The sequence below is a fragment of the Penaeus monodon genome, chromosome 41 (assembly GCF_015228065.2).
Source record: "Penaeus monodon isolate SGIC_2016 chromosome 41, NSTDA_Pmon_1, whole genome shotgun sequence".
In the NCBI taxonomy this organism is placed as follows: domain Eukaryota; kingdom Metazoa; phylum Arthropoda; class Malacostraca; order Decapoda; family Penaeidae; genus Penaeus; species Penaeus monodon.
The window spans coordinates 23,347,012-23,367,011 of NC_051426.1; the positions used below are offsets into that span (position 1 = coordinate 23,347,012).

The window sequence follows — 20,000 nt, forward strand, 5'->3', positions numbered from 1 at the left end:
AAAAGAAAAAAAGGGGGGGTGGGGAAGGGGAGGGGGGGAAAGGGAAAGCCGGGAGAACAGGGCGAAAAGGGGGGAAAAAATAAAAAAAATTTTGGGATGGCAGGGAATCCGATGAGCCCAATTTATAAAAAAGTGTTTGAGACTGAGTTTTTAAATGGGAAAAAGGGGGAATTTTGGGAAACCCAGAAGTCATTTGGGAAAAAAGATAAAGGGAAAACCCCCCCCCCCCTTCCCGCCGGGAAAGAGGCTAAACCCGAAGGACCCTCGAAATTTGCCGCGTCAGGTGATGCTGGGAAAAAACCGCGACTCGACCTTCGTGCAAAGGGGAATGAAAAAAGGACGGGTTTTTACAGGGTAATTTTTTATTCACGTTTTTTTTTTTTTTTTTTTACTTCCTTTTTCACGGGCGCGTAATGTGATTTTATATATTTTAAATAAACAAAATTTATAAGATAGTAAAAAGGGGATTTTACAAAAACATTTTTACATCCTTAGGGGGCCAATCGCTAGGGGGCATAACTGGGGGTAGCTGAAAGCCGGGGGCCCCAAATTTAACAAAGCGGAAACAACTAGCGAAAAAAAATTTCACAGGGAAGGTTTGTCAACACCAGTTTACAATCATCCAAAATCCCGGGAAAAAAACCCAGCCAACAGCATCCAGGAAGAAAACATTTCAAAAAATTTCCCTTTAAAGGGTTTGAAAAACCCGGGGAGGGCCCCAAGGGGGGGGCGATGGGTTTGAGCGACTTCCCTTCCCGTCCCGGGCCGCCAGTTGTCGCGTTGCAGGGGGCTCTCCCCCAACCTCCAGCCATCTGTCAGGGGGGTGGGGGGGGCCTCCCCTCGGCCTCTCCCTCTCCTCGCCCTCGCTTCTGCGGCCGTCAATCCCCCATCTGAGTTTCCCGCTGGCATCGGCCTTCGGGAGGGGGCCGCGGGGCAGCGTCTCGGGGGCACGGGGCCGTCTCATGCCCCCCGGGGGGAACCGCCCCCGGGGAAAGGCGGGACACTCGACGCCCTTCGAGGGGAGGCCATGCGCGGCCTTCTGGCGAGGGACGTTGTTGGCCGAAGAGGGACGTCCACCCCCGGGGGGCCCCCCCTGCCCTGCGGACCCCCACCCGGGGGCCCCCGGGGCGCCCCCCCGGAGCGGCGGGGGGATCGCCGCCGGAAAGCGGGGGCCTCCTCCCCCTTTCCGGGGGCCCCCCCCGATAAACCCGGGGTTTAATGGGGAAAAAGTGTTGGAGTAATAGGGAAGTTTTCCCAAAAGAAAAGGATGATTATAAAGGGGAAAGAAAAAGCGGCAGGCACTTGTCCGCTACTTTGCGCTCCACCCGCTGGGCCGCCGTAGGTGCAAAAATTTGCTTAAAACATCCGTTTATTTGGGGCCCCTGGGTGCACGTGGGGGGGAGTTCATTATCCCACTAAAAACGGGGGGTCGGGGGGTTTGGGGCTCATGGGCCTGGGGGGTGCGGGGGCGAGGGCGGGCGGGGGGGCCCCCCCCAGACATTTCCCCCCTTTAACATTAAAGGCTTTTGGGAAGCCTCTCCCAGGGTACAGGCGGGAAAAACAAGGGGGGAGCAAGAGCACACAAAAACGCCGCACGCACGCCACGCAGGGCACACACACACACACAAAACACACAAAACACCCCACACACCCCACACACAAAACAAAAAATACACACGCACAAGGAGGAAAAGGTTACAAAAAGCAAAATTTACTTTTTTAAGCCCCATCAAAGCAATCCCCCATAATCCCCGGGCGTTTTTCAGCGGCAAGTTGCTGTTTTTTCGAAAAATTTTACCCTTTCAGAGCGAAGCCATACTTCCCGCTGTGCCCCCTTTAAAAACGGCCCACATCTCCTGTTTCCTTGATCCCAAAGAACCCCCCGATAGGATAACAGACAAAAAAACGAGTCCGAATTCCAGGGCCCGGGCTTCATTTCCCCCAAAATGCAGCTTCCTGCCCCTAACCCCCCGCCGCTAAAAAAATCCCCCAAAATTAAACCCCAAAACGACCGTCAGGGGAGCGGCATCGGGCCTTGCCGCTCACTCGGGAAAAAGGGGCAGTTCAGCGAAAAGAGCCGGCGCTTCTCGGGATTCGGAAAGGGGGGGGGGGAGGGGGGGGGGAAAGGGAACAGGGAGAGAAGTAGAGGGGACAGGGGACAGAGGGTGAAGCAGGGGGGAGGGTGGGGGGGGAGAGAGGGAGAGAGAGAGAGAGAATTTCAGATGGTTTTGTCCCCTTTCTCAAAAGGGGGTTAAAATTCTGGAACAATTTTTTTCAGTTCGAGTAAAATTATTCTTAAATTTTCCCAAAGTTAGAGATTAAAAAAAAAAAAAATTCATAAATTTCCCGGGCGTTTATGAGGGGAAAATAGCTAAATTTTGCAATTATGAGGTGGAAAAGGGCCCTTTTATTTATCTCCCGAGCCGGCCATTTTTTCGTTGAGGTTGGGTTGGGGGTTATGGATCTTTAAGGAAAGAAAATATCAAAAAAACAAATGAATAGAACATCTAAAATACACCCATCGAAGAAAAAAAAAACCCAGTGTTTAGCAACTAGCACCCGCTTTTCACCATTTCTTTCCCCTAAAGGGAAATTTTGATAACACCCTTTCTGTAACCAGATAAGAATGAACTTTTCCCAGTCAAAAAACTTTGACCAGCTTTTTCCCTGTCCCGAGGACGGCCCTGGCGCGGGGGGATCCTGTTGATCTGGGAGGAAAGCAATATATCGCACCTTGTCCATGGGGGAAATCCACCCCTTTTTATAGTTTTTCGTCATTTTTTGGCTTTGCATAGATTTTTAAATTTGGCAGTTCTCCCATTATTCTTTTTACATCTTCCCTTTTTGTTATTTTTTCATAAAGGCTTTTTTGGAAAAGAAAAACCCCCCCCCCCCCCCCCCCAGAAAAAAGGGAAACTATACAAAAAATGATCATGAAAAATTTTTTTTGGGCGTAACAGCAGTAAAAAAACAAAAAAAAAAATTTTTTGAAGAAATTACGGAAAAAAGGGAAACTTGTTCAGGAGTTGCCCTTCCCTTAAAAACATGAGCGTCTCTTGTTTCATTCCAATTCCCATGAGAAAATGGCCGTTGTCATCAAGTCTATGAGATTATAATCTTTTTTCCCCTTATCCAATTCCCTCTTTTTCCCCCTTTTTTCTCTTCTATTATCGCTTTTCCCAAACCTCCCGGCCTTTAAGGAACAAACTCCCCAAAAATACAAAGGGGAATTAAACCCAAAGACATTTTTTAAACCGAAAAAACCCCGTTTTTGGAGGGACAGTGTTGCCAAAACCAGAAAATTTCGGGGTTGGCTTTATCTGGGCCCTTGGGGAACCCCAATCCGCCTAGGAGAGGGCTGCTTCCTCAGGGCCGGCAGGGGGGTAAGGGGGTTTAATCCAAATTATCCTATTATTTTATTATTTTTATTTTTTATTATTATTATTATTATCTTTTTAATTACTGTTACTATTATCACAATTAATATTTCACTATAAATTTATTGGTTTTATTAAAAAAGGGTTCTTTTAAAATTAAAATTCCCTAATAATAACAACAACAATAACAAAAACTACATTTTTAAATAATAATTATTATTATTTTTGCCCTTATTGAAATAAAAAAATCCCTATCAATAACTATAAATTTTTTTTTCGCTGTTTTCCAGACTAGAATTAGGAATAAAACTTACCCCTGTTGATTGCTCTAGGGTCTATGTTGCATTTGGGCCCAAATCCTTCATTTCCATTTTTTCATAGCTTAATATGCCGAAAACAGGGCAAAAAAAAAGTTATTCTAATGCCCAAAGGCGATTGCAGAAACGGGAAGTTGTTTTTAAAGGGCAGTTAAGAAGGGCCGCGAGGGAAACTGGGCCGGTTTTTCTGACGGTTTCTTGTGGGGAAAAGGGGGCCCACGGAGGCGCCGGCTGTTTGGGGAATTGGCACTCGGGCGCCCGAACAAAACCGACGCACACGTGGCACGGGCGAGGGGTTTTCCTTTCCCCTTTTTTCATGACCCACGTTTGAGAAAATGGACAGGAACAAAATTCGACAGCCCGGCAAGGACGTGGTTTTCGGAAAAAAAATATCACCACAACACAAACACGCGCGCGCGCGCCCCTTTACCCACTCGGTTTATTTTAATTTTCGCCCTAGTTATTAACCATCAATCTGTCCATCTATCCACCCACCATCTCTCTCTCTAAAAAGAAAATTTCCCGACTTTGCTCAAGACTCCGAATTTTCGGGTTATTTTAAACCGAAAAATTTAAAAATGAACGAAAAAGAAAATAGGATTTTTTTTAAAAAAAAAAAAAAAAAAAACGAAAAAAAAAAAAAAAGGAAAAAATATGCATGTTTTACCGATGTTCCCGGGATTTCAGTTTTTATGAAAATCAAGAAAATTTAAGACAAAAAAAAATAAGATTAGGCCCACATGGAAAAAAACAAAAAGAAATAAAAAGGCGAAACCCCCAAAAATTACTCAAGAAATGAAAGGTCGCACGGAATGATGGTTTAAATTATGAGGAGCAAAAAAACGCGGAGGGGCCCCCGAGGGGGCCGCGAAGTCCACACGCGGGGGTGACGAAATGAAATTCTCGCGTGAGTTTCGGGGGGGACGAGAGTGGGGCCCTTTCCAAAAGGGTTTGTTATGGGGAAAACCTCCCAAAGGGGTCCTCAATCATGCCCCGGTGCGGCCCTTCATTTATGCGGCGGGGCGATGCGAGTCCCCTCCCAGAGGGGGCCCAAAAAAGGGAATATAAAACGAGAGAATCCTGGAAGGGAGAGCCAAATATCACTCACCACTCCCCACGACCACCCAAAAAGGGAATTTCACAATAACGAAACAAGAGAAAATAGGATGTTTAATGTTCCGCCCTAAAATGAGGGGTTTGCAGGTAATAGCATGCAATCGCGTTAATTTATGGGGATAGAAAAAAAAAATCTAGGGGGAGTAAAAATAACTGACAAAATCGAAACCCCTCGAGGATTTGTGAAAAAGAAATGAAAAAAAGGATGATGTATCAAAGCAAGGAGGGCCCAAAGAGGGGAAAATCATGTTTCCCTGACACGGTTTAATACTGATACCCCAGCTTAAAGGACGTAAAAGGGAAACCCTGCCCCGACCCATCAGCGACAAAACCCTGCATTTGGGCCTTTTTTGATTTTACTGCCAAAATTTGGGGGGGACCACAAAAAAAGGGACTAACCCTTGGGCCGAATAGTAGCATGGGGCATGATTTTTTTTTAAAAATCCCAAGGAAACCCGGCCCCCCCCCCCCTGATAGATTTCCACGAGGGGATTTTAGGGTTGGTACTCAATTATTCTGTAGGAGGATGGGGTTTGTGGGGGGGGATATCGTTAGGAGGAGGAGGGGAACAGCATTTCCTTGGGGGGGAAAGGGGAGTAGGATTTTTAAGATTTGGGGGTTGAGTGTAAGTTTTATTGGGAAATTTGGGAATTTTTTCAATATTTTCTTCTGAGGATTTGGGTTTGGGGATTTTTTGGGGAAAAAGGATTTCTTGTGAGGGGGGGAAGAGAGGACTGGGTTTTCAAAAGCGTGGGGAAAAAGGGAAGGTGGAGGGATTGTGGGTGGGGGAAAGAGGGGGGTGGAACTTTTGTTTTGTCTTTTAGGGGGTTAGTGCGGGGAGGGAGGGGGGAAGGTGTTGGGGGGGTTTTTTAGGGTGATTAGAGTATCGTAGTAGGAGGGAGGGTCTGGATATTAGGATGGCAAAAGATTTTGGGACGGGGGAAAGGGGTAGGAGGGGGAAGGGGGGGACTTAGTGGGGGGGAGGGTTTTAGGAAAATTTGGTAGAATGAGCAGTATTTAAAAGGGGGAGTAAGAGAAAAAAACCACGTGGGGCCGGGGTTCCTGTCGGTTTCCCACGTATGTGGGTCCAATTTTGAATTGGGGAGTTCCACCCCCAAGAAAAAAAATTTTGTAGGTGGGACAGCCATATAAACATTTTGCCACGTTGGAACATGCGCTTTGATTGCGCAAAACAGTTAGATCGGGTTAGGGCCCCAGGTTGGGAACAAGTGGGCTTTGGGGCTGTGGAAGGGCCCAATTTTTGGTTTGGGGGCCCTAGACGCCAAAAATTTTGGGCACTGACGTGGGGGAAAGGTTTGGGTTTATGGAAAAAAAGGGGGGGATTCTCCTCCTATGTAAAACTTTAAAAGGGGAAAAAGGGGCCCAGTTACGGAAGGAAATTTGGCCAGGTTAGTGGGTTTTTTTTGGGTTTTGCCCTTTCCGGGGGGGAATTTGGAAGAAAGGCTTTGTTTTGATGTTGCATTTTATTTGGGGAGACAGGCAAGTAGGTCTTTCCCCCAAATCGGGAACCAATCTTTGTCATAGTTTGGGAAAAATTTGCTGGGGAGATTAAAAAACTGTTCCGGTGCAAGTATTGGGGGTTTTGGAGGGGGGGACCAATAGGCAGTTAGTTTTTTTAATGCTATAGCTGGTTTTCGGATGGTTTCTGTTGACAAGACGGGAGCGGGGGTCGGCTACGGAAAAAAGACATACCCACTGTTTTTTGGGGGACATTGTTGGAAGGGGAAGGTGTTTGGGCAGGTAGGGAGCTGTGGGAGGGATCACGAAAATCCCCCGGGCCCATTTTGGCTGCGCTAAAGAGGGATTCAAGATTTTGTAGAGATAGGGGTAGTAGAAGGGGGGGGCCTGACGAGATGGATAGTGTTGAGGGAAAGGGAGGTTATGGAAAAGGTGGGGGAATAAAAGGCCCGTAAGGTATTTAAAAAGGGAGGTTGGGGGGTTTGAGTGTTGAAGTTGAGCGGGCTTGGAGAGTGGAAAATTTTTCCCTTTAAAGGGTTTATTTTTGGCTACTGTACTAGTAGGCATTTAAGAGGGGGAGTTATTTCAGTGTTTGGGGCCCTGGTCAAAGGAGACCGGGGTCAGGGGGAATTTGGGTGGGGTTTTCATCGTTGGGGCTATTGTAAAAGGGGGGTAGTTTTAGTGGGGGATGTTTTCATTACTGGCCAGGAACCTGGATTTTTGTTTGGGGTAAAAAAAAAATTTAAACCCCCCCCGGGTTTCCCCCTTTAGGGGTAAGGGGTAGGTAACAAATCAGGGGGGAAAACCGTGCCCCTGGCTCCCTCAGGCCGTTCAGGGATGGCACAAAGTCAGTTTCACCCCCTTTTGCACCCCGGGTCTCACAAACCCTTTGGAGGGGGATAGCAGAAGGGTTTTGGGAAAGGGGCAGAAAAAAAAAGTGGGAAGGAAAAAAAAAAAAAAATGCAAAAATTTGTGGGGTTGAGGGCTGAGTCCTAAGGGTTGGGGGGTTCCCCCTCATGGGTCCTAGGGCTCCGCCTCCTAAGCCCCCCCCCGGGCAACAAAGGGCAAAGGGAAATTTGGGGGGGGAAAAGGAAAACGAGAATAAAAAGGGGCGAAAACCCCCTTTTGACCTAGCTGATTATTTCAGCAAGTTCAGTAGCCCAAATTTGGGAAAACAGAAATGTGTGTTACAGAGGGTTTAGGCCCGGGGCAGGATGAGGGGGGGTGTTTCCCTCACAGTTTAGGACTATGTCATACTGTAGAAATGGGGGTAGAGGGAGGTAATTGGAAAAGGGGTTTAAATTTTTCCAGTGCTTTTTTTGAGATTTGGATTTTTGCACGTAGCTGAGCTGATCTCTTTAAAATATAAAGAATGAAGTTTAGGGGGATTTTGCCCTTTTAGTGATAACTACTCCATTTCCCCACAAATTCAATCAAAGGACTTTGGAAGGGATTTTGGTTTACCCTGGAACCCATTTTGATAGTATTTGGGCAGGAAGTTTTGGGGAAGGGTGTGGGCAACAGCATTTGTGATTTTGAAATAAGAAAAAAATGTTGATGGGGGAAGAAAAAGGATGATGGAGGAAGAGGGGCAGTAAGGGGAAAAAGATTTAAAAATACGATAGCCTGTCATTTAGTTTACCAAACATGGAGAGTTCCCGGGGGGCAGGACAAAGGGGAAATAGGAGGGGAGGAGAAATGGGAAAATATCCCCTATAGGAAGGTGGTCCAGAACTGACCAATGGAAATTTAAAAAAAAGGGAAGGAGAGCAAAAAAAAGGTCAAGGGAAAGAAAAGGCTTGTATTTCACATGGGAAGAAACTGAGGTTTGGGAAAGGGTAAGGGCAGGTTTGAAAAAAAACATTTTTTGGGAACGGCCCCAGGAAGCAGGGGGAGAATCATCCCCAAAAACTGTGGGAACAGTTTAAAAATTTAAAGTGCAAAATAATAGTGGCCTAAAAATTTGGGGGGATTTCCCCAAAAAGTGGGGCCGGTTTTTCTTTGCCCCCCCCCCCCAACAACAATGGGCAAGGATTTGGGGGGTTTTTCAAACTTTTTTAAAAATTTATAAATTTCATATTGAAGTTCTGCAATATCTGTTACTTATCAAATGATAAAAAATTTGGGGGGTTTTCTGCAATAGTTATAAAAGAGCCATTTATAGGTTTAAAATGTGCTCAAATTTCCTTTGGGAGAGTACTATTGCCATTTTTACGGGTTTTAAACCTCTCTGGACCCCAACAGTTCCTAGGGAAAACGAGGGGAAAGGGGCAGTCTATAGAATCGCCGTCGAGGCTATGCATCACTTTAGGCTGGGCCCCCCTTTTTCAATACAATCATTTTTTCACCCAAAGGGAAATTTTTAAAAAGGGATTTTTTTTTTAAACAATTTCATTGAAAAAATCAGGTACTTGACTAAACACCCTGAGGATATAAAGAAAAAAATCCCAAAGGGAAAGGCAAAAGATTTCCTTTTTTAATAGAGTCTAAAATAACAAAAAAAAAACAGAAAAAAAAGGTTAAGAAAAACAATCACTTTTAATTTTAATTTAATTCCCAAAAACAAAAGTTTTATTTTTCCCTTTTACATAGCCCCGAGTAAATCAACAAGTTTTTAAAATTACTGGTTTCCCTTTTTAAAGTTTACACAAAATTTATAAGGAACACACCGATTTTTATGAAGAGGTGTGATGTTTGTCTATATCTGGTTCACGTCTAAATTTTTTGTATGCTGCTTGGTTAATTTTTTGCAGGGGTGTGTTTTTGGTTGGGTTTGGGGGGGAGGTGTGGGTGCAAACGTTTTTTTTTGGGGGATATGTTAATGTGTATCAAAAAAAATATGCAAATAAAATTTCCTTTATATCAATGAAATTTTTTAAGAAGGGTCTACAGAAAACCCTGAAAAACAAAACAACAAAAAAAAAGTCATCCCAAAAAAGAAAACATTTAGACAGCCTCTAAATTAAAAACAAATAATTTCATTAAAAAAAAAAAGAAAAAAAAAATCAACTTTTCTTCCCCCTTTAAGAAAATATTTTAAGGGAAAAAATTTCCCAAAATTTTTTTTTTTCCTTTTTTTTGTTTGAAGGGCCCTTTAAAAAAAAAAAGAGAAACTTATGAACCTTTTTATACCAAATTTTTTAAAAAAAAAAAACAAAAACTTTGAGAGACTTAATGGGGAGTCCCGTGGGCTCTGGTGCAAAAACTAATGTTTTTTCAATGAGGAAAAGTTCCAAAAAGAGCCGGGAAATCACCACCCCATTTTTAATTTTTATTTCCCCGCAAAATTCCCAAACCACCAAAACAAATCCAGGGCAGATCCCGCCAAAAAAACGACCTCACAGCGGACAAAATCAAAGTTTGCTTTTTACTCTAAGGTAAAACACCGACAAACTTTACAGCCGAGTTTAAATAATTGGAATGTTTTTTTTCAGTCAGATTTAAAACCTTTTTGCCAGAACTCCCACTTGGGGTTTTAAATTTGCTTTGTAGAGCTTCTGCTTTTGAGCCAATACCTCAGTCGCAAATTAATTTCCCCGTTTTTTTTTTAGGAACCCGGTAAATTTACTTTTAAATTTCAAATGGTTTTTTTTGCAGACATTCAACCGCCCACATGGAAAAAAAAAAAATTAGACAAACAATACAAAAAAAATGCTGTAAAAAAAAAAAAAAATATGTGAAAAAAAAATAAAATAGGGAATGGCTCCCCTCTCTCCCAAAACAATTAAATGCTAACCCAAAAAAGGAAAAATAATAACAGCAGGAAACCGCCCCCCGGCCTTACGCCAAAAAAACCCGGGTCCAAAAAGCTGCACCTTAATACTGGGAAACGAACTTGAGCTTTAGGAGGTTTCTTGGGCATTTACCTGCCCCCATGTGTACACAAGAACTGTTATAGAGAAGGAGGGTTCCCCCCGGGGGGGGTCAATGCCCTTTCCCCGTGGGACTTTCCCCCCCCGTCGATGGGGAGGGTCTGGCTGGGGTAAGGGGCAGGTGCGTTTCCCCGAACCCCTTTTTAATGGGGCATGCCCTTGGGTAGCTTCCCAAACTACTTGCGTGGGGGCGGGCCCTACCTGGGGGGAAAAGGGGGTGGGGAAGAGGAGGAAAGGAGGTTTTTTGACATCTAATCTTTTATCACTATAGAGTGCAAAAACATCATCCAGACAGAGCCCGAAATCTCTTGATATAGAATTTTCTGCATTTTATAAGGCATAGAGGCAGGGGAATTTCCCAAAATTTTCAAAATTTAAGAAAAAAATTTTTTGCTTTTGGAAAAAAATTTAAAACAAAAAAACTCCACTTTTTTCCCACCACCCTTTAAAAACTTTTATCATTCTTTAAAAAAAAAAAAACCCAAAAGCTCTTTTATGAAAAAAATTTTAAAATTTTCAAATGGGGTTTAAAAAAAAGGAAAAAAAAACCCCAAAAGGGGAACCTCAAGAGAACGAGGGCTTTAAAGGCTTCAAAATTCCCACACCAAAAAGACACTACTTACAGTTTCCAAGTCAACATCTGCGGCGGATGAGGGCCCGTTGGGTTTAAATACGAGGTGGGAACCCAAAAAGTTTGCAGATTTGGGCACCATATCGGCGGAAAATAGACACCCTTTCCAAACATTTTAACCCGTGACGGGTTTCCCTTTTGGGGGTTTCAATTCTTTTGGGCCCTGAAAAGATTCAGTTCGGGTTTTTAAGTTTAACTCGTTTTTTTTCTTTCTAACCCAAAATCCTTTCAATGCTAACTAACTAAAGGAAAGAAAAAATTATGATCATAATAAGAAGGGTTGCTGAAACAATCAAACATTAACACTTTGTTCGCAGGTGGCATCTACTATGATGCCGTGATGGCATTGTGTCGAAGCTGCAGGTGGCAACCCTACATATCCAGCCCTTACAGATATACCTGGTTGGCAGACTGCTCAGCCGTCAAAAAGAGCCACACACTTTAGGTTAAATAACTAAATAGGATTATACTAACCATACAGCTATTTCATACTTCATTCCATCAAAAGGAAAAATCCTTAAAAAAAATAATATATATATAAATAAATGAATAAAAAAAAAAATATATATATATATAAAAGAAAGAAAAAAAAGAAAAAAAAATTAACTGCAAACACTAAGCTAAACTTTCAATTTCAAATTCTAACCTACTCACTGTTAAAATATACAAATTAATTTTCTAATTCTCCAATTACATACAATCCTATAAGACAATAATAAATAATCAGAGAGAGAGAGAGGAGAGAGAGAGAGAGAGAGAGAGAGAGAAGAGAGAGAGAGAGGAAGAGAGAGAGAGAGAGAGGAGAGAGAGATGAGATGAGAGAGAGAGAGAGAGAGAGAGAGAGAGAGAGAGAGAGAGAGAGAGAGAGAGAGAGAGAGAGAGAGAAGAGAGAGAGAGAGAGAGAGAGAGAGATGTAGGTTTAGAGACCTGAATTAGAGACAGATCAAATCCAAACCGGTGCTAACAAACCCTAATATACAAGATATGATAAAAAAAAAAAAAAAAAACTAATCAATTAAATAATAATAACAATAATAAAAATAATAATAATAATAATAATAAAAATAAAAATAATAATAATAATAATAATAATAATAATAATAATAATAATAATAATAACAATAACAACAGTAATAACAGAGGCACAAACCTGGGACAGAATCCCAGCAAAGTCGGTGAGCCTGGAGCCGTGCCAGAGGAGCTTGTGGTTGTGCAGCTGCTTGAACGGCTTGAAGCGCTCCTTCTCACCGCTTCTCTCGATCTTGAATGCCTGCGGAGAGAGAAAGAGATTGGTTGAGGTTATCTGTCAAGGATCATTACCTGGTGCAGAAAAAAAAAGAAAAAGCAAAAGAAAAAGAAAAACTTCACTCTTTGTTAAATGAAGTTTGTTATATCTATATAAAATATATGTTAGTCCCCCCCCCCTTACTGAAGGAATGCTAAGTATTACTCTGATCAGGTTAAATATCAGTATGAAGTAGTTTAAATAATTCCAAAGTTATCTGTTTATCTGACTGTGTCTGACTACCTATTGTTTCTTCTAATCATCTATCTGCCATCCAATATGTCTGCTTTTCTGTCTACTGATCTGACTGTCCTTCCATCTGGCTATCCATCTGTCTGTCAATTTCCCCATCTCACTGAATGTCCATATGCGTGTCTGTCTGAGAGGCAGACGAGACAGAGAGAGAAACCTACCTCCTCGACCACCAGCTTATAATGTCCATGTGTGGATGCGTGAGTGTTGCTGACGTATTTCTTGATCATGCTGAACTCGTCCGACTTCTTGTCCACCACCTCGATCTTGGTGTTGAGTTTGCCGTAGTGCTTGTCGATCGGGTCTGCATCCTTGTCCTCGTCACCCTCAGACTTCAGAAGGTTGTACGCCACCTCGATCTCACTCAGGTTGTCCAGCATGGCCACCTTAGCCTGTGGGAGGAAGAGGAGGAGAGGGCGAGAACAGTTGTGAGCTGTGTAATAACTGGTCAGAAAGTAATGATGGTGTTGATAAGAGGTATAGTGGTAATGACAATGGTAATAACAAGTGTGCAATGATGGCATAGGCAGTGATGTGAGGAGGATGACAACAAATGATACTTCACAATATTTCTCATTCAAGGTCAAATAAAATTGTGTAAAAAGAGTTGGTTAAAATACAAGCTCCCTATACTTAAGCACTCTTTGTGAAGTCCACACCGTTCAATAATCTTAGTTTTTAGCCATTCAACCCTCTTTCCTATCTAATCATAATTCTAAGCCAATTTGGATGGCTGTTCCTCTGTATGATGATGCATATCTATATTTCACCTGGGATTAGGCCAGAATTTTGGCTGTCTGGTACATCTTCACACACTGGTGCAATGAGTTAACATAACTAAAGATAAAGGAAGAAATGAGTCTAACCCCCCCCCCCCAAAAAAAAGTCTCCAATTCCTTGTGTCAATATAACTTAACCCACACCATGGAAAGAAAAAAATCCTTCTAATTAGGTACTTGTCATGTCAATAAACTCTGGTACAAAGAGATAACAAGCCTATAATTCAAAATTATAATAATCATAATAATTACTGTGATAAATAATACGAAGAATCAATCATAATAAGAATAAGGATAACAAAACTAAGTAGAATAAGGATGACAACAACAGTTTTGGTATTAATGATTGTGAAAATGATAGTGATAGTGACTACGCTAATAATGATGACAATGACCTTCAGTTTCATTATTACAACTATTATTATCATCATTGTAAAAAAAAATGATATCATCCAATATGTATTTTCCTGTTAACCAAAAGGCAGCTCTCACCTTGATAAGCTCCAAATCGTCCAGGATGGGGGGTTTCTTCATGCCGAAGTCGTGGGGGATGAGGGTGAAGAAGCGGTTGGAGCAGTCAAGGAGTTGAGCCTTGATCCTGGCCTGAGAGGAGGTGGAAGAGGAGGACGAGGAGGGGGAGGAAGAGGAGTCATCCTTGGTGTCCTGCTTTTCACTGATGAGCTTGAGGGCTTCTGAAAGGACCTTGTAGGCACTCTCGATCTGCTTCTTGCTCAGCTTTCCCAGGGGCATCTTCTTGACGTCAATCTGCGGCGAGGATGTAAAGGAAGAGTTAACTGCTTATAAGCTGAAGAGGATGAAGAAGATTCCCATTGCATTTCCTGTGAACTAAATGTCCACATTGACGATAAAGATTTTATTTGTCTTAATATGCAGACCATGAAGATCTGGTGGATAAAGTAAATAAAATATATTATTGTAAAGAACTGGAAGGTATACAATGCTGAAGTACAAAAACAATTTCTCACAGAGGCTGTGTTGAATCAGACTCCCTCAAACTGGGGTACAAAAAACACTTTTTAAACATTCTTCTATTCAAGATATATTTTGAATGCTTAATCTACCCATAAAGGCTCATTCTAAGACATATCTGAAGGGTTTAAATATTCTTTAACTCCTACAATCAAGATAACGTGACTTTCACATAATGAAAAAATTTGGCTTGAATGTGCCATCATGGGAGAATCTGGCTGTGGGCCAGGGGGACATGAACTTGCCATTATGAGCACTTCGGCTAAAGGCCAAGGGGTGATGGGAAAGACTTGCCATGAGTGCACAAAGCTCTTGGAGGGTGATTAGACTTATTTGGCATTTAGAAAGGTGCTTCTGCATTGTTTAAATCAATGCAATGCAATGTCTGTGAGCCATGGCTGGAAGAATACTCAACATCTTATTCCTGGCTGCCATGATCAGCAACGCAGGTTGTGTTACAGAAAAGCGAATAGTATGTAAGCCTAATGCCCATATAGTGGGCCCTGTGATCACCATGTAGAGACCAGATCCAATGGGTTAAATACTCCTTCAAAGTAGTGAGAAAAATTCATATATCATTCACAAGTGGCAGAGAAAGGTAATCAAACAGATAAATAATTACCTGCTGTCTGGGATCTCTGCTCAGTTATTCTTGATCACACACCCCTGCAACAGGACTCATTCACACTGCTTACCTCAAACTCAACAAGGGCACTCTTCATCGTATCAACATCAAATATGAGTGCGACTAACTCCTGAACCTCCTTTGGCAACTTGCTCTTTGAGCCTCCTGTGGTAGGTATCCTCACATCCTGTAAATATAAAATAAGAAATGTAGAAATAATGCGATAACAAGCCTTGCATTCTATAAATGTAATACACACTAGAAACAAACAAACCATTTTCATAGTCTCCCTTCTGATGAGACCCGTTGGGTTTAAATACGAGGTGACAATAGTTTGCAGACTGGACACCATATCGGCGAGTAGACACCTTGACCAAACATGTAACAGTGACGGGTGCTTCTGGGCGGTGCAATTCTTAGCACCCTGAAAAGATTCAGTTCGGTTTTAATGTTAATCCAATTTATTCTTTCTTTCTAACAATCTTTTCAATGCTAACTACCTAAAGAAAGAAAAAATTATGACATAATAAGAAGTGGTTGCTGAACAATCAACATTAACACTTTGTTCGCAGGTTGCATCTACTATTGATGCCGTGATGGCATTGTGTCGAAGCTGCAGGTGGCAAAGCCCTACATATCCAAGCCATACAGATATACATGGTTGGCCCAGAATGCTCAGCCGTCAAAAAAGCCCACGCACTTTAGGTTAGAATAATAAATAGGATTAACACTAACCATACAGCTAACTATTTATACGTCATTTCCATCACAAAGAAAAATCTCTTACAAAAAAAAATATATATATATAAATTATATATAATTGCTTGTTTTATTTGTGTTTATATATATAATATATATATATATATATATATACTATTATTATATATAATATATATATATCTATATATTATATATATATATATATATAATATAAGAAAGAAAGAAGGAAAAAAAAAATGTAACTGCTAAACTAAGCTCAGCTTTTGTATCTCAATTCTAACCTACCTCACTGTTCCCCCCCCCCCCCTAAACCCGTACTATTCTTAATTCTTCTATATTTTTCCCATTACATATAAAACCTTATAAGTCATAATAAAATAAATGAGAGAGAGACAGAGAGAGAGAGAGAGAGAGAGAGAGAGAGAGAGAGAGAGAGAGAAGAGAGAGAGAGAGAGAGAGATGAGAGAGAGGACGTAGGTTTAGAGACCTGAATTAGAGACAGATCAAATCCAAACAGGTGACTAACAAACCCTAATACACAAGCCCTTTCAAAAAAAAAAAAAAAAAAAAAAAAAAAAAAAAAAAAAAAAAAAAAAAAAAAAAAAAAAACAAAAAAAAAAAAAAAAAAAAAAAAAAAAAAAAAAAAAAAAAAAAAAAAAAAAAAAAAAAAAAAAAAAAAAAAAAAAAAAAAAAAAAAAAAAAAAAAAAAAAAAAAAAAAAAATAAAAAATAAAAAAAAAAAAAAAAAAAAAAAAAAAAAAAAAAAAAAAGATAACTAATCAATTAAAGTAATAATAACATTTATAACAATTATAATAATTATAATACTAATTATAATTAATAATAACAATATAAACAAAAACAGTAATAACAGAGCACAAACCGGGGACAGAATGCCAGCAAAGTTGTGAGCTGAGCCGTGCCAGAGGAGCTTGCGGTTGTGCAGCTGCTTGTAAACGGCTTGAAGCGCTTCTTCTCGCCATTCTCTCGATCTTGAATGCCTGCGGGAGCGAGAGAGAGATGGCGGTAGGTATCTGTCAAGGATATTCACATGGTGCTAAAAAAAAAGAAACAAAAGAAAGAAAGGAAAAAGAAAAAACTCCCCTCTTTGTTAACTGAAGTTTGTTAATCAGATATATAATTTATATGTTAGTCCCACACCCCCCTACTAAAGGAATGCTAAGTATATACTCTGATCAGGTTAAATATCAGTATGAAAGTAGTTAAATAATTCCAAAGGTTATGAAATGTGTATTTTTAACAGGTGGAGTAAAACAAAGAGATTAAAATTTTATGAATCTTGAGAGGAAATTTGTCTTCTGTTTGTGACTTTTATTCAAACGTCTATCTGGACGGTTGTCTGACTATTGTTCTTTCTAATTATTTATATGCCCATCCTATGTGTGGCTTTTCTGTCTACTGATCTGACTTGGGGGGCGTCTGGTCAGGTTCTCCATTCACTGAATGTCATATGCGTGTCTTTTCTGAGAGGCAGAGAGAAGAGAAAGGAAAACCTACCCTCTCGGACCACCAGTTATAATGTCCTGTGTAGATGAGTGAGGTGTTGTTGACATATTTCTTGATCATTGCTGAATCGTCCGACTTCTGTCCACACCTCGCTCTGGTGTTGAGTTGCGTATTGCTTGTCGATCGGGTCTGCGTCATTGTCCTCGTCGCCCTCAGACTTCAGAAGGTTGTACGCCACCTAAATCTAGCTCAGGTTGTCCCAGCATGGCCACCTTAAGGGCCTGTGGGAGGAAGAGGAGGAGAGGGCGAGAACAGTTTGTGAGCTGTGTTAATAACAGGTCAGAAAGTAACTGATGGTATTGATAAGAGGTATAGTGGTAATGACAAATGGTAATAACAAAGTGTGCAAGGACGGCATAGGCAGTGATTTGTGAGAGGAAGACACCAAAGATACTTCACCAATATTTCGTCATTCAAGGTCAATAAACTTGTGTAAAAGCGATGGTTAAAATACAAGCTCCCTATACTTAAAGCACTATTTGTGAAGTCCACCACCGTTCAATAATCTGTAGTTTTAGCCATTCAACCCTTCTTTACTATCTGGTAATCATAATTTTAAGCCAATTTTGGATGGCTGTTACTCTGTATGATGATTGCATATCATAAATTTCACCATATGGATTAGGCAGAATGTGGGCTGTCAGGCTTTTACATCTTCACACACTGATGCAACGAGTTAATCATAAACTAAAGATAAAGGAAGAAATAAGGTCTAACCCCCCCCCCCCCCCCAAAAAAGTCTCCAATTCCTGTGTGTCAATATAATTTAACCCACACCAGGAAAGAAAAAAATCCTCTAATTAGGTACTTGTCATGTCATTAAACTCTGGGTACAAAGAGATAACAAGCTATTTAATAGTTCAAAAGTATTAATAATCATAATAATTAGTGATAAATAATACGAAGATCAATCATAATAAGAATAAGGATAAACAAAACTAAGAAGGAATAAGGATGACAAACAGTTTTGTTCTTAATGATTGTGAAAATCATAGGATTTAGTGACTAGTAATAATGATGACAAATGGACCTTCAAGTTTCATTATTACAAACTATTATTATCATCATTGTAAAATAAAAGGACATCACCAATTATGTATTTTCCTGTTAACAAAAGGCAGCTCTCACCTTGATAAGCTCCAAATCGTCCAGGATGGGGGGGGTTTCTTCATGCGAAGTCGGGGGGGATGAGGGGTGACGAAGCGGTTGGAGCAAGTCAAGGAGTTGAGCTTGATCCTGGCCTGAGAAGGAGGTGGAGGAGGAGGATCGCGGAGTGGGAGGAAGAGGAGTCATCCTTGGTGTCCTGCTTTGCACTGATGACCTGAGAGGCTTCCGCAGGACTTGTAGGCACTTCTCGATATGCTTCTTGCCTCAACGTTCCCAGGGGCATCTTCTTGACGTCAATCTGCGGCGAGGATGTAAGGGAAGAGTTAATGCTTATAAGCTGAAGAGGATGAAGAAAGATTCCAATTGCATTTCCTGGAACTTAATGTCCACATTGATGTAAAAGATTTTATTTGTCTTTAATATGCAGACCATGAAGATCTTGTGGATAAAGTATATAAAATATATTATGTAAAGAACAGGAAGGTATTACATGATGAAGTACAAAAACAATTTTATCACAGAGGCTGTGTTGAATCAGACTCCCTCAAAAATGGGTACAAAAAAACTTTTATAAACATCTTCTATTCCAAGGATCATATTTTGAATGCTTCATATACCATAAAGGCTCATTCGGAGACATATCTGAACTCCTACAATTCCGATAACGTGGACTCTCACATAATGAAAAAATTTGGCTTGATGTGCCATCATGGGAGAATCTGGGGGGGGGACGTGGGCCAGGGGACATTGACTTGCCATCATGAGCACTTCGCTAAAGCCGGGGGTGATGGGAAAGACTACATGAGTGCACAAAGCTCTTGGAGGGTGATTAGACTTATTTGGCATTTAGGTGGGAAAGGTGCTTCGCATTGTTTAAATCAATAAATGAGTATAAAAAATGCAATGTCTGGAGGGCCATGGCTGGAAGAATACTTCAAACATCGCTATTCCTGCTGCTCCAGATCAGCAATGCAGGTTGTGTTACAGACAAAAGCGAATAGTATGTAAGACTAATGCCCGTATAGTGGCCCTGTGATCACCATGTAGAGACCAGATCCAAATGGGTTAAAATACCCTTCAAAGTAGTGAGAAAAATTCATATATCATTCACACGTGGCAGAGAAAGGTAATCAAAACAGATAAATAATTAACCTTGAGTGTGGGATCTCTGCTCAGTTTTAATCTTGGAATCACACACCCTGCAAAAGGACCTCATATCACACTGCCTTACCTAAAACTCAACAAGGGCAATCTTCATCGTATCAACATCAAATATGATCGAACAACTCCTTGAACCTCCTTTGGCAACTTGCTCTTTGAGCCTCCTGTGGTAGGTTTCTTTACTATCATTTCTCCTGTAAATATAAGATAATGAAATGTAAGAAATAATGCGAAACCAAGCTTGTATTCTATAATGTCATACGAAATCACTTTTATACAGCTATATTGCATTTTAAAACTATTACACACCAGAAACAAACAAACCCAGTTCAGTAGATTATAGTCCTCCCCCTTCCCAGCAGCCATTCTCCACTTAACCCTAACCCCAAGGAAAAGTAGAATTAAAATACCCACTACCCTGCACTACCTGGCCGTAGTCAATGTCAAGTGGATACCAACAGCCGGGCACCTCGTTGATTCTTTGCAGAGAAGCGATGCCCGTCTTCTCCGCGTAGAGTCCGTCAAATTTGGGCCAGAGCATCCTGAAAGGTCCTCCTGTCTTCCAGCTGTTGCCAATGGTAGTGCCAATGCGTCCCCACGAGCGGAATAACCACCACCTGGAATGGAGCAGCCAACATATTTCAAACTTTAACAAAAATTTTATTATCTTTTAACAAGATTTTAATTTTTTCTCCTCTTTTTTTTTTTTTTTTTTTTTTTTATCAATCTTCTTTCTTTCTTGCAACCCAACACCATATGCTTC

The 20,000-nt window shown here is 41.1% G+C and overlaps 1 protein-coding gene across 1 annotated transcript in view; it reads right to left on the bottom strand.

Annotated features, from left to right (window-relative positions):
- Positions 1-10,412: 10,412 nt before the first annotated feature.
- The window catches only part of LOC119598452 (poly [ADP-ribose] polymerase 1-like), a 15,625-nt gene continuing 6,037 nt past the window's right edge, over positions 10,413-20,000 (bottom strand). Inside the window, 9 exon segments of the mRNA XM_037948088.1 lie at positions 10,413-10,484; positions 10,785-10,955; positions 11,943-12,062; positions 12,491-12,721; positions 13,601-13,706; positions 13,776-13,873; positions 14,794-14,888; positions 19,399-19,428; positions 19,655-19,854. Coding sequence (XP_037804016.1) covers positions 10,413-10,484; positions 10,785-10,955; positions 11,943-12,062; positions 12,491-12,721; positions 13,601-13,706; positions 13,776-13,873; positions 14,794-14,888; positions 19,399-19,428; positions 19,655-19,854 — 1,123 coding nt within the window.